The sequence below is a fragment of the Papaver somniferum genome, chromosome 3, assembly GCF_003573695.1.
Source record: "Papaver somniferum cultivar HN1 chromosome 3, ASM357369v1, whole genome shotgun sequence".
Classification (NCBI taxonomy): domain Eukaryota; kingdom Viridiplantae; phylum Streptophyta; class Magnoliopsida; order Ranunculales; family Papaveraceae; genus Papaver; species Papaver somniferum.
The window spans coordinates 85,142,968-85,156,683 of record NC_039360.1 but is presented as its reverse complement, the minus strand read 5'-3'; the positions used below and the strand labels follow the sequence as shown (position 1 = coordinate 85,156,683).

Sequence of the window (13,716 nt, the reverse complement as noted above, 5' to 3'; positions counted from 1 at the left end):
TCTCACCAGTGGTTCTCGGATGAGTGAATATTGTTGTTCGTCTAACTCAGACACTTACGGGAATACGTATACAGAGGATTAGAAGTAATCTATATTGAACAACAAAAACAAAAAAACTCTTCGGAAGAAATATATGCCAAATCGCAGTTCTTATTAACCTCACAAGATACAATTTCTTTTCTATAGTAATTCAATTTTACAAGTAAGAATCTCAATAAAACCAGAGCTTAACTTTTGGTTTATCTGAACATCATCCTTCTTCTTCTTAATGTTCTTGATGACGATTTGGAAACCAAATATCCAACACCCAAGCACATAACCCAGATTCCAACATCAACAGCCCAAGTTCTTTCATCATCACTACCACTTTTCTCCACAAAATCTCTTTCATCATCCAAATCGCTTCCAATCATCTCATCATCACCACCACAACAACAACAAGAGCTATCAGATTCATTCTCCTCCTTTTCCTCTCCTTCTTCTCTATCTTCTGGTATTTCTTCCAAAACCTTAAAAAACCTTCTCTTACTATTGTTCTTTCTTCTTCTCTTAATCACAATTTCAATCTTCTCATTAATCGAAACATTTCCATCTCCACTTACAAAAATCTCAGCTTCAGAAATCTTAAACCCTGAAGGATCATTTTCAAGAACACATTTACTTTCCAGTTTCCAATCATCATATATATCTTTTCTATAAATTCCTTTTAAAATCTTGTCTTCTCTTGAATAAACTTCAAATCTAACTCCTTCACTTACTCTTACTTTCTCTCTACTAGCATAAATTACTTCTTGTTCTTCTTCAATTTCTTCTTCAGCTTTCATCATCATAATCCTTTTCTTTTTTTCTTCTTCAGATCTCATTCTATAAAGTGTTATAAATCCTGATGCGTCTGATCTAATTTTTGTGTCGTTGATTTCTAATGGACTTTCATTAATTCTTGGTAGATACAGTAATGTTAATGACTCTGGTAATTGATTCTTCTTCACTTTTGAAACTGATAATCGGAGATAAAATGCTTTGATTTTCAATCTATCTCTTTCGCTTTGATAAAATCCCTGATTCTCTGTCACTCTACACATCTTGGTATTTTATTACACGGGTATCTCAAAAAAACTGATATGATTTTTTTTTCTCTGTTCTCAATAGAGTTGAAATTTCATGCATAGGGAGAGATATTGAGATAAGAATTTATAGTTGTCGTAGCAGATGGGATTCTGAAACCGGTGGATTTTGTAGTATCTAGTTTTGTTGTAATTCAGAGTGCTGTATTTGACAATCATTTATGTGCTGCTGGTGGTAAAGGGAAACCAGTGGACTTTTGTAGTATCCGGTTTTGTTCTAATTCGGGGTGCGGTATTTTTCGTGGAAGTTTGTGCAACGATATCTTCTTTTTGCCGCGTTTTTCGAAACTTCTTAGCAGTGTACGGCGATGTAGAGTAATTTCTAAGTACTCGTCTAGAAGATTATGGGCCTGGAACAAGTGGATAACCCACGACAAACATATGTCTAGCCAAGAAGCACCCCTGGTGTTTCTTTTCGACAAAATAATGTCTGTTAGTTCATATGTCAAGGTAGTAAGAGACAGTTTCTCACAGTTTCAGTCCTAATAATGATTGTCACATTTTCTGGAATGTACTTTCTTTTTACGGTTCCAATTGCTGATTTCGGGCGTTCGTTTTCCATCTTAATATTGGGTGTTAGCATGAACTCAAGTAACCATCTGCCTGCTATGTGAAGTTTCTCAACCGGCTCAAGGCATTTTTATGACATTGCGTTGTAGTGCTGCTTTTTTTTTTTTTTTTCGGAAAAGATGCTAACCTCAGTACATATAATAAGAAAGCCAATTTAGGAAATTGGGAACCTTACAAGAGTTTTTTTCAAGATCATAAAAAAGCCATATAAGTTGCAGTATCTCCACCAATTCTTGCCTATCCAATCAATCTTTTCAGAGTTGTAAACGGTTTAAGAAAACCTTCTCTCGCAAAGGAGAAGACCAAACATTTAGGATGTGAATCAAAGCACAAGGCAATGACCGGATAAAATCCAACCCATTGATCAACAGAACATGTAAACATGAACTGGAGTTTTTTAATTTTAGATCGCCTAATTTAATCAAGGAACCAATGACCCATTTAGTTGTAACATTAGCCAAGTAACCATAGTGTCTCAAGTGTCTCAAATAGTAAAACCAGGGTGTCTAAAGTAGCAGTAATAATCTGAATCAGTCTTTTGGTGTTTGTAGCGAAACGAATCGACGGGCTGACTCGGCTTTGGAGATGAACTATGTGGGGCCAAAAGCCGTTTAAGCCGAGTAAACGCCGGCAGACTCTTAACTTAATAGCACCATATTTGCACTACCCCAGTGATAGATGTATGACATATTTGCGACTATTTTTAATGGCCAGATTAAGGAAAATTAATAACTAATGGAATCCAGACTTTCCAAATGGGTTTCTATTAATATTTCTGAAGCAGGCAGATTTGTTATGATCAAAAATGTTACTAATGCTCTTCCTGTACACCACATGATTAGTTTCAAATTGCCAGATACTTCTATAAACAGTTTAAACTCTACTCAACAAAAGTTTTGGAGAAAGAAGAAAACTAACAAAGGTAAGCCTGCAATCTCATGGAAAAAGGTAAGCAAACCTAAAGAGGAAGGTGGAATAGGATTTAGAGATCTTAAACTTTTTAGTAGAGCATTGCTTGCAAAATCAGCTTGGAGATTATGCACAGATGATACTTCAGTATGTGCACTATCACTTAAAGCCAAATATTTCCCGGATGAGAAGGTGTTCAATATCAAGGATAATCCAAATTCAACCTGGTCATGAAGGAGTATAAGTTCCGAGCTTATGTTTATAAAAAAAATACAGTTGTTGGAGTATATGGAATGGTCATAAAATCTTGATATGGAGTTATAGGTGGATTCCAGAGTTACTTGCACCTCTTGTTCCAAAACATGGTGTTAATGATTATCAGAATTACACTTATGTGCATCAACTATTTACAGACTCAGGAGGGTGGAATCATTCTCTTATTTTTCATCTTTTTGAAGCTCCAACAGCAAGATTAATCCTCAGATTATCTATTCATCCTCAACATGAAGATAGACTAGTTTGGACTCTAGAAAGAAATGGAATGTTTACTGTAAAGTCTGCATATAGAAGAATGTTTGAAGAACAAAACAATGGTCATTCCATTGGCCAAAGAATGCAGAGACTTTTTAAAAGACTGTGGAAACTACCATTGCTGCCAAGAATAACTCAGTTTCTCTGGAAATGTTTGCAAGACATTCTACAAACCAGAGATAAGCTTTACTATGTCATTCAGGATTGAAATTATGAATGTCCATTATGATCTCAAACTCTTGAGACTTCTTCTCACAGTATCTTACACTGCAACACTTCTAGAGTAGTGTGGTTTGTTGTACTTGGTCTACATATACACCATGATGCTGATTTGGTAGACTGGCTCTCCAACTGGTTTGATAAGCTCTCAACTAATCAGATTCAACAAGAAGATATCTGCAAAATAACAATAGTGACCTGGTGCTTATGGACTGCAAGATGTGACATTGTTTTCAAAGATTACTCTGGATTCAATCATCCACAGATACAAGCTAGAGATTCATCTCTTACAAAAGAAATCTACAAGTTTAATTATACAAGTTCCTAGACAGTGTAGAGCCAATTTACACTGGAGTCCTCCTCCTCTTGATACTCTCAAAATTAATGTTGATGGTTCTTTTAATTATGATAATAAAACTAGTGGCATTGGTCTTATAGTGCGTGATTTTGCAGGTGCACGTAGGAGATCCAAATGCATCTACTTAGAAGTTACGTGGAGTCCAAAGCATGTAGAAAGTAAAGGTTTATGGGAAGCTGTCAAGTGGGCTGAAAAAAATGCAACCAATGAAGGTTCATTTTGAGTTGGATTCGCAAATTGTAGCAGAAGCAATTAATAAAGACAGAACTAACGTGGACCGGAGAATTAGAAACTTGCTCTTGGATATTAAAAGAGTTTTCTCAAATAATAGCTCTTGGCAATGCAGTTATAGTTCTTAGCAATGCAATGTACCCAAAAAAAAAAAAAAAAGTGACAAACATATTAATAAGAATCTCTTGTCTTAGTAGTGTCCGGTTATTATCTATTCCTAAAAATATTCTAAGTCAGATTCTGGTAGATGCAAACTTTGTAATATCTCAAGCTTAATCAATACATCTCTTTGTTTCAAAAAAATAAGAAAAAAAAAATCAATATATGGAATTGTTGCAATATAGAAGAAAGAATAGAGAAGATAATTTATGTTGGACGGAATCTTTTTTGGTTACTTATGTGGAAGATTATTAAGGATTTTGATACAACTTCTTCAAGGTAATTGGGGGTGATGCAATCAACGGTCAACAAGCTAATTTGAGGAATGATTATGATATTCTTCGGAGCATCATATTTTTCACTCTTCCATGCTATTTGATTTTATGTAATCCCAAAAAATATAAGTGACTATGTAATGTACAATGATGAAGCAAGAGGGTTATCTACCACTTATGATATGTAATCCTTCAAACCTCAATTTGAATGAATGAGATAGTCTAATAAATAAAGTTTAGGGACTCTTTGAAGCCCTTCATTCCTTCAAAAATCAAAAAAAAAAAGAATAAAAATAAAAATACGTTTAGTTGGTTAAATTCTACAGCCATGTGCCTTCTCCAAAAGTACTACAAAACCTTAAATTCGAAAATAAATGTATGGAAAGCTACTATTAAAACACCTCCGGAGTTTAAATTAAAAAGGTATTTATCAGCGAAACATCCCACAAATCTTCCATATTGGCTTTCCAAGAATCAGACGTTCTGCCCGGGATTATGAAAGCCTTCAATACTCAAAAAAACAAGACATTCTTTAGTGTGGATTTAATGCAACTCTAGATAGAAATCTCAATTTGCCAATAACCACAATTCTAAAGCAGGAAACAAATCAATTAGAAAAAAATAACAGATTAACTATAAATCTGAGTTTATGTGAGGGAGTTTATCGACACTGATTATTCAGAAACACGGACCGATATATTGTTCATCATCTCAACCCCAACAAAAAAGACACCAATTGAATGCCAATCTAAGCTTTGTATCAAACAAAAATAAAAAACAATTTTATCATCAGATGTAAAGTAAAAAATAATAAAACTAAGATCAGATCTGAGGAAGATCAGAAGTGGTTATGGTTTATCGACATTGTTTATTCAGAAACACGGACCAATATATTGCTCATCATCTCAGCCTCAGATCATGTGTTGATTAAAAGAAAAGAAAAAAATTACAATAAATAAATAAATTAAGATTGGATGAAAATAAAGGAAGAACCATCAGAGACTTAAATACTAAGAATCACGGAATCATAATTCCAATTCATATTGTTGCAGTTATCTTTTCATCACTTGGATTCTTCCTCCTAATCAATTTTCAAACAAACACAAAACAATCATCTGTGTTCTGTTACTTATGTACCGTGTAAAAGTGAAAAAGGATTCTTCAGCATAGTTATTACGGGTACTAAAACATCCTAAATAAACAGCTCAGGTTCCAGACGAGAATCTTACCTGCACGGCTGCACCCAAGTTATGATTGTGGTTTCTCTAAGCAATTCAAATCAATTTTAAGTAGGTTGTTCTGAGTTTGAGTTCAATTTTCTACCTAAAATGGTTCATTAAAGCTACCTGAATGAAGAATCATTCAGTTATGTCTGAATAAGTCTCGTCAAGGTAGTAAGAGCAAACCATAATCAACTACACAGCTTCATTTTATTTTCTTCAGCCGTTGATCAGATAATTGTAGTCTGATTTGTTGAATCGACATATTATGATTCCGATTAAATTCTCATCACCTCAACGGCACATAATTAACTAAACAGCATCTAGTATTTTCAGTCCTAAAAAAAGGTTGCAAACAAAGTCAAGAATTCATTCTTGCACACTTTATTTCTTTCCAAAAGGCAGAAAACAAAAATAAGAAAGCCGAAACAGAAAAAGATTTGATAGGGGAAGCTCATATTCTACGGGTAGATTGAGTCTATCATGCAATTTAGCATTCTGTACGAGGAATTTTTATAATCATCGCAACCCCAAGTCTCATAAAATCTTTAACGAAATATAAAAAAACCCAGAAAAAAGTAAATCAATTCGGAGCGATTTATGATAAGATATTGATAAAGAAATAGTGCTCATATTCTATGGGTAGATATAGTCTGTCATGCCATTGGCAATTCAGTACGAGGAATTTTTATAATCATAGCACCAAATCTAATTTCAATAAGATCAAATCTAAATCAGAAAAAAGAAAATCAAGAAGGCTCAGACACGCACAAATAAGGTCATCAAAAGATTATTGGTCACTGAATATGGTAATTCAATTATCAGTATCGAGAAACGTTTAGTCAGTCATCACTGCCCACGAATCGACCAAATCAAAATCAATAAGAATGTGAAAAAATTGTAGAGGCGTGCGTAAGTCTAATCTCTGGATTTATTTTGACAGATTAGACCTTTAAACGCCACTTATTCAGTGTTAGGAGCGTTTGAATTTCATAACACATTTGATTGAATGCTATTCTATTGATTAAAAAAACCTCCTCGAATTTGATAACTGGAAGGAACAAAGAAAAAACACAGCAGAATATTGAACTGAAAATAAAAAATCTAAACGTATATTGAAGGGGAAAAAAAGGACTTAACCAGCAGACAAATCGATCTGAACTCTGAAGAAGAGAGTGAAGTTGCAACGGGTGGTTTAAGGACTTGTTTCTGCGTTTGATTTTATACAATAGAAGGCGATGATTTTATCATTCTACGAAACCCTAATAAAACTAAACCCTAGGTTATCATAAAGACTATTTTATCCTTGGAACTGTACGGGCTTGTCCAGGTTTCTAAAATGCGAGTTGTCGCGATTTTTTGACCGATTTTCTAAAATGCGGGCTTGGAACTGTGCTGCAGTTGGCCCTGCCAATTTTGATGGATCTAGGTCTCTAGGGTGAGCATGGTTGGTCCAACCCTACATTCGGTTGACACACAGCTGTTCATGGTGGACTGGACATAGGTGCAACATGTCGTGCTCAGAACGACATGTTAAAATTTTATCCCATCCCAACCCAGCACGGTAGCTACATGGGTTGTGTAGGGCCATACTAATCGGCAACGTGGTACAACACAACACGCAGCATGGATAAGCATATGACACATCACAGCACAACACATTAGGAAAGCAAGTTATAACATGCATAAAACCTTATATAATACAATACAGTACGTCATATATGTATATTCAATAAAAAAAAGTCTTTATTCTAGTCGTTAGGTTGATTTAATGGTATACAAAATCTAAATATTTGGAAAACATAAAGAAGAACATCTTTAGGTTGATTTAATTTTATTACAACACATCTGACAGACAAGGCCCGTTAATGACGTAGGTAGTATAGGCGGTGTAGCGCCCCAAAATCCAGGTACTTATAAATCTAAGAATCATACTACAATTTGAGGCACTAGGATCCCAAAACACCTATTTAAGCATTAATTTATAGGTTTTAAACAAAGATTAACCAAAATCTGAACCCTCTCTGAAATATATACAATAAATCCTCTCCGATGATATATATACATATATATATAACAGTGATTTGGTTTGCAAATAGAATATACAACAAATTAAACATAGCAGAAGCTAACCAACTAACGGACTCGAATCCTCGAAGCTTCCAAGACTTGAACGGCCATCATCACGTGCACATCTTGATCTGTCTCTGAAACTGAAAGTGGGAATTGAGTGAGCACATCATCCCTAAAAGGGGTACCCAGCAGAAATAACAACTAACTTTCAAGTAATCACTAGCATGATTTGAAAACAATGCAGGTTTTGCTGAAAACCGATAAAACACGAAAAAACAAATAAAGCATATTAAGATAATAAATAGTACGGAAAATATAAAGTTCTACCAACCAATCATTCGGCACACGTTCACAACAGTAATAATAGTTGAGCGATGTATTCCTTTGGAGTAGCAAGGGCGACTCTTGCGGATTCTTCAATGATCATTAATGCGCCCTGAGGTTTCGGCTTCGTAGTCAGATAAGATTTGGTCCTTACCAGTACCTCAATGTACGCGCACTCTACATAGCAAGTATCCAAAGAAACTAAAGGTGACAACATTATATCCGACAGAAGAACCTAGTCATGGAGAGCCTTATCCTCCCACGAATTAAATCAAACAATCACATATAATACTCCCAACATCCTTCTCTCTAAATACCTTTTAGAGCACTGCTCGGTCGGACTGCAAACGTTGTTATCTCAAGCTTTTTTGTCAAGTTTAGTTGATTAAAACTATAACTCTTGATTTCTAGTCTACTTATAGCTATGTCTCGGATTATGATAGAATGTGTAGTTAACTTTAGACTTCACGGTGTTCATCGATTGAAGACGAAGTTCTACTGAGAGGAGCTTGGAGGAACTTCATCAATAAAAGGTATGTGGAGACTAAAACTTTTCTATCACTTAGAATTCTGTTCTATTTTATCTCCTAATGAGACTAAGTTGTATAGATATATATACTTTTATATTATGCACATTTGATATTTTGAGCTGAGTTTAACTCACTTATCTATTTCTCGAAATATGTGTTGGAAGTTTTTTGCTTTAGATATGTTCATCATTATTCTTGACGAGTTTAGTTGGAAACAATTTATTTGTTGGAAACTAAATATTAAGTCAAAAGATGATCATGTGAAAATTGTCTTGAAACATCTTAGATGATTTGTGTGAGGCAATCATTTGATGTCGACTCGGAATGTTTTGTATTGATCATTTGATCACTTGAAATTTACTTTGAAGCTAATAGTTTGTGTGAGACAGTTATTGTCGTCTTCCAAGGATGTTTTACTGATTGAAATGGGAGTTTAGAACAAATACCTTTGTCTGGATACAGTACAATATGCATACCTAGTATGCAAACCGTTTTGGTATGATTCGGGTCCGGGAACTTAGTATGCGTACCTAGTATGCGAACGGTTTTAACTGAGAAGTCCGGGAACCAAGTTTGCATACCTAGTATGCGAACGGTTTTACCTGAGTTAGGTCCGGGACGACAGTTTATGTACCAGTTTTCCAACTGTTGGGCAAGACCAAAGTCCATATGTTATAGTTTCGTACCCGTTTGCAAAATTAGTGGTAAATTTTTAAAATCGGTTATGTATGATTCTCATGCTCATGAACTAAAACATTTATGAAATAAGGAATGCAATCTTTGCAACCTGTGGCTTAATGTTCATGAACTGATTCTTATAATAAGTACAGTGTACGATTAAGAATCAATACGGTTTTGTTTCAATTGGTTCATATACATTTATATTCAATGATGAACAATTGAACAACTTTATTTGAAACACAATTATATTCATTTGATTATCTTTCATGTTTGATTGATTATCATATTTGGTCTATAAGTGTTAGATGAATATGGATAAGATAAGTGTTTATATGGATAATTTCGGTCAACTGTTATTGAGCCAACTCAATATACACGTTTATGTATGGTTACCCATATCTAAATGAAGGTATATTTCATTTGTGTGTAACAAGCTAATACCATCTAACGGTGGAGAGATATTGCTTTGGTTTTAAGCAAACTTAGCTTGAATCTTAAATCAAGATTTCATCTTATGGGGGAGAGTTATTAATTGAACTTGTGCTTAATTGCCAAATCTTTGTGGGGAGTGCGGCTGTGGAATATTTTAGGAGTTATCTTGTATCTTTATAAACTCCTTAATGATAACACTAAGTTTCGATTATGTGAAATCATCGAAACAAAGTTGATATGTTCTCTTTTAGTCACGAATTATCTCTTTGAGAATTTCATTATGATCCCGTAGTTTTTGTACCTTTTCCAATTTATATTGACAAAAAGGGGAAGAATACTATGGTGATATATATAAAAACAAGATGTTTTCGTATTGTTATATAGTGTCACGGTATTATTACACAACATCAAAGTCCAATTGCATCACAACTTTGACAATAATACTATAGTGATATGTATCACTCCCCCTTAGTCAATACTTCATCTCACAATGAAATCCACCCCCCTTACATAATGATCTGTAACCCATATATATTTGTAGTGTGAACTACACAATAATTGTCCCCCTTTTTGTCAATATAAATTGGCACAGGTACGAAAACTAGCGGGATCATAATGAAATTCTCATAGAGATAATTCATGACTAAAAGAGAACATATCAACTTTGTTTCGATGATTTCACATAGTCGAAACTTAGTGTATTCATCAAGGAGTTTACAAAGATACAAGATAACTCCTACAATATTGCACAACTGCACTCCCCACAAAGGTTTGGCAATTAAACACAAGTTCAATTAAGAACTTTCCCCCATAAAATGTCATTCCCGAAAGAACAACAAGAGCGACCTTACTTTTAAAATAAAAAATGGATTTCTTTGGACATTAACAAATCACATGAGACATGAATTTGTATCCAGAAAACTCAATTAAATTAATCATAAAGGAACCTGTTAGAGCATAGCTCGGTTGAACCCACCAAGCGTTGGTATGTCAAGTTTGATTGTCATATTTTAGTGAACCAAAACTCATTTAAGAGTCGCTTGATTAAATGTACTAGAGTCAACTTCGTATAGGTTAGCTTGAAAGTATTAGGATGTGAGACATTACAAATATTGCGAAGACTTGAAGAAGTGAAGAAATACGGAGCTACAACCACAACATCATCCTTCCGCTTGAGGTTAGTGATATTTGACTTGAATTGTTTCGTTCCCTAACGTATCTTTCAAGTCGTGCATATTGAAAACAAAAACTACGAAGCATGAACACTCTAGATAGACATAGTATTAAGGAATTCAATACGAGATTTATTGCTTGACCATTAAACTTTGTAGATAAGACATCAACATAATCGTATGAATGCTATTGGGATTATGTATGGGTATGAGGTGAGGATTTCATCCTAGGAAACAATGTTGTTACATGTGTTTTAAGGAAGTAAGTTCATGAACTTTTTTTGTGAACCAAAAAGGAAATCGTCAGGCGTTATTGGGGCTGTTCTTCATTGCATGTATTTTAAACGACCAATATGTGTGATTAGTATAACCGCTCATGACTTGTTTGTGTTCTTGGTAAAACTATCCACATGAGGCCTGACTTTTGTATTGGTATGACTTTTATTAGTGAAATCGATCTTAAGTAATCACCTGTTGGTATGATCGAGTTTGTGCAGTTTGTAAGGCCTAACACTGGGTAAAGGGGAACCGATCCTAGTAAGATGTGCAACACGGCACAAAGGGGAATCGATCCTTGTATGGAGTGCAACAAGGTTTATAGCAGAAAGGGGAACCGATCCTATGGACATGTGCAACACGTTTTTAGGCAAAGGGGAACCGATCCTATGGACATGTGCAACACGTATGAGTTAGATACCATATATATGTGGGGAACCGATCCTAGTATCTAGTCAACCGAATTTTGGGAAGCTAGTATGACTATGCACAATAATCACATGGAGGTAGAACCAAAACTTGTTTTGGTAGAACCGTCAAACCCATGATTTGTGATTGAGAAGTTCTTGATGAATCGTATAGCTCTTAAAAGTCAGATGAACCAATTCTAAACTTGTTTGGAAGTGTGGTAAATCGGTTTCAAGTGAGTAGGTATAAAAGAGGACTTACAAAGAAAGGATGTCGACACACTTTGAACACATGCAGTAATGCTTATGTTTTTTATTGTTCAAAGATATTCCTTAACGGCTAAGAAGGAAATAAATCCCAGGATCGAAATTAAATAAGTTAAGAATCTTTTAATTAAGGTTTTTAATTATATATGGAAAATAAGAATTAGTGATGAGCATTTTCTAGTTATATATTTTCCAAGGAGATTTTCGATCATTATTTTGGACAGAGCATTCTCAGGAATTATAAAAACCGAATATGGAAATTATTATAGAATATCTTGAGAATATTTTCGGTTTTAGAAATTCCTTGGTGTCCAAACTTCTTTGTCTATAAATACTTGAAGTTTGCATTTCGGGCAAACTAATCCTTCGTGACAGTAAACTTCCTTTGTTGTACTGTTACTGGTGAAGCCGCCTATTCGGAGAGGAGAGTAACCTAATTAGGCGAAATCTCTTACGGTCGCTCAGTTTGAATTCTTTTTTGGGATTGAGAAGCTCTAGCGCGTACTGTTGGTGGGAAACTAGATAATTGCGGTTTATCTTTTATTTTCATATTGATTTGATTGACTAACGGTGGTTGAACTTTGATTGCACCTAGTTTGTTTATGGTTGAGAATCTTCTCTTCTGATATAAGATTCACTCAAACTAGTTCAAGGTTTCGACAGGGATCTTTAGACTGTTGTAAGTGCTAAAGACGATCTTGTGATAATCCATTGTTAACAGACTCCGTTCTGTGCGTGATTGATCACAAGAGATTCAAGTAGTTGTGTGCAGGTGTTTATTGAAGATCTAAGAAGATTTGAAGACAAAGAAGAGACAAAAGATTTATGACTTGGTTATATAAATCTTTGGTGTGCACAATACTTGTTTTGGTAAAAGAGGATCCAACTATAATCGATCTATCCTTGTGGTATTTTGATAGAATAGTTGTGTAGATCGGCATCAATATATTTCCTTGGGATTAAAGGTATTGATTGTAAAATCTTAACGATTACCTTTTGGTGATTGAACATAAGAAGGATCTTGGAACCTGGCAAAGGAGTTTGTGTTAAGGTAAACAGAAGAGACTTTGTCCAACTCATATCACTTGGTTGAAGAGAGTTGATACCAAACAGATTTGTCGTTCCTTTACTGTTTGGAATACGAACTAAAGGAATTGGTCCAAGTATGTGACTTGTTTACAGGTCGGAGGCGTGGGAATACAGACGGAACTAGGTGAACTATGGGTTTAGTTGCTTGGTCTCAACTATACGAAGTTGGTTTATTTTGTATAGCGGCTTAATCCTGAAAGTATTCAATTTTGGACAAGGTCCCAGGGTTTTTCTGCATTTGTAGTTTTCCTCATTAACAAAATCTTGTTGTGTCATTTACTTATATTTCCGTATTATAATTGTTTTATTATAATTAAAGTAAAATACACAAACGTTAATTCCTATTTACTTGATAAGCAATCCTATTGTGTTTGGTTAAGTCTGAACCTTTGTATAAAATAAACATACTTCATTTTTGTATTGTCTCGATCTCGTATCCATAGACAATCACACGAAGTGTGAACCGATTTTGTTGTATTGTCTCGACTCAGTCCATAGACAATCACTTTCGGAGAAAGGACTTATAGGAAGGAAAAGTTTTAGATTGAGGTATATTTGGGTACCCTCACCTTTTCAATTGGTATCAGAGCAGACAAACACGAAAAGATCTAACAATCTGTGTTTGGTGCGATCCATCCTATAAGAAATTGAATCATATGTATGATTCAGTTAACGTAAAGCAAGACATAAAGAGTTTTGAATTAACACTTGATGATGGCATCTACGATTCAATATCTGAAGAAATCATATCAAGAGATTCTACTAGACAAGTTAATCTTGTTAATAACGTAGAAACCGATGAATGGAAAATACGCCTATAAGAAAGGTTAGATGGAATTTCCGATGATGATGACTCAGATTTTGAACAA

General features: G+C 34.6%; 1 protein-coding gene and 6 non-coding genes across 7 annotated transcripts; all 7 read right to left on the bottom strand.

Annotated features, from left to right (window-relative positions):
- Positions 1 to 119: 119 nt before the first annotated feature.
- On the bottom strand, positions 120 to 1,294 carry LOC113356713. The gene has a single exon (XM_026599925.1). The coding sequence runs from the start codon at positions 1,080 to 1,082 to the stop codon at positions 240 to 242; it is 843 nt and encodes a 280-aa protein (XP_026455710.1). The 5' UTR covers positions 1,083 to 1,294; the 3' UTR covers positions 120 to 239.
- Positions 1,295 to 4,748: 3,454 nt separating this feature from the next.
- On the bottom strand, positions 4,749 to 4,870 carry LOC113362516. Its single transcript, XR_003365766.1, has one exon. It is a non-coding gene; the product is annotated as a small nucleolar RNA snoR83 (small nucleolar RNA).
- Positions 4,871 to 5,366: 496 nt separating this feature from the next.
- Positions 5,367 to 5,450, bottom strand: LOC113362475. The gene has a single exon (XR_003365729.1). It is a non-coding gene; the product is annotated as a small nucleolar RNA Z199 (small nucleolar RNA).
- Positions 5,451 to 5,820: 370 nt separating this feature from the next.
- Positions 5,821 to 5,896, bottom strand: LOC113362496. Its single transcript, XR_003365750.1, has one exon. It is a non-coding gene; the product is annotated as a small nucleolar RNA Z155 (small nucleolar RNA).
- Positions 5,897 to 6,044: 148 nt separating this feature from the next.
- On the bottom strand, positions 6,045 to 6,128 carry LOC113362523. Its single transcript, XR_003365773.1, has one exon. It is a non-coding gene; the product is annotated as a small nucleolar RNA snoR8a (small nucleolar RNA).
- A 92-nt stretch (positions 6,129 to 6,220) lies between these two features.
- On the bottom strand, positions 6,221 to 6,303 carry LOC113362522. Its single transcript, XR_003365772.1, has one exon. It is a non-coding gene; the product is annotated as a small nucleolar RNA snoR8a (small nucleolar RNA).
- Positions 6,304 to 6,350: 47 nt separating this feature from the next.
- Positions 6,351 to 6,454, bottom strand: LOC113362536. The gene has a single exon (XR_003365783.1). It is a non-coding gene; the product is annotated as a small nucleolar RNA snoR126 (small nucleolar RNA).
- Between the last annotated feature and the right edge of the window lie 7,262 nt (positions 6,455 to 13,716).

Bases quoted from the DNA above. Each gene is read 5' to 3' on its own strand.
- LOC113356713 (XM_026599925.1), bottom strand. From the start codon at position 1,082: ATGTGTAGAGTGACAGAGAATCAGGGATTTTATCAAAGCGAAAGAGAT.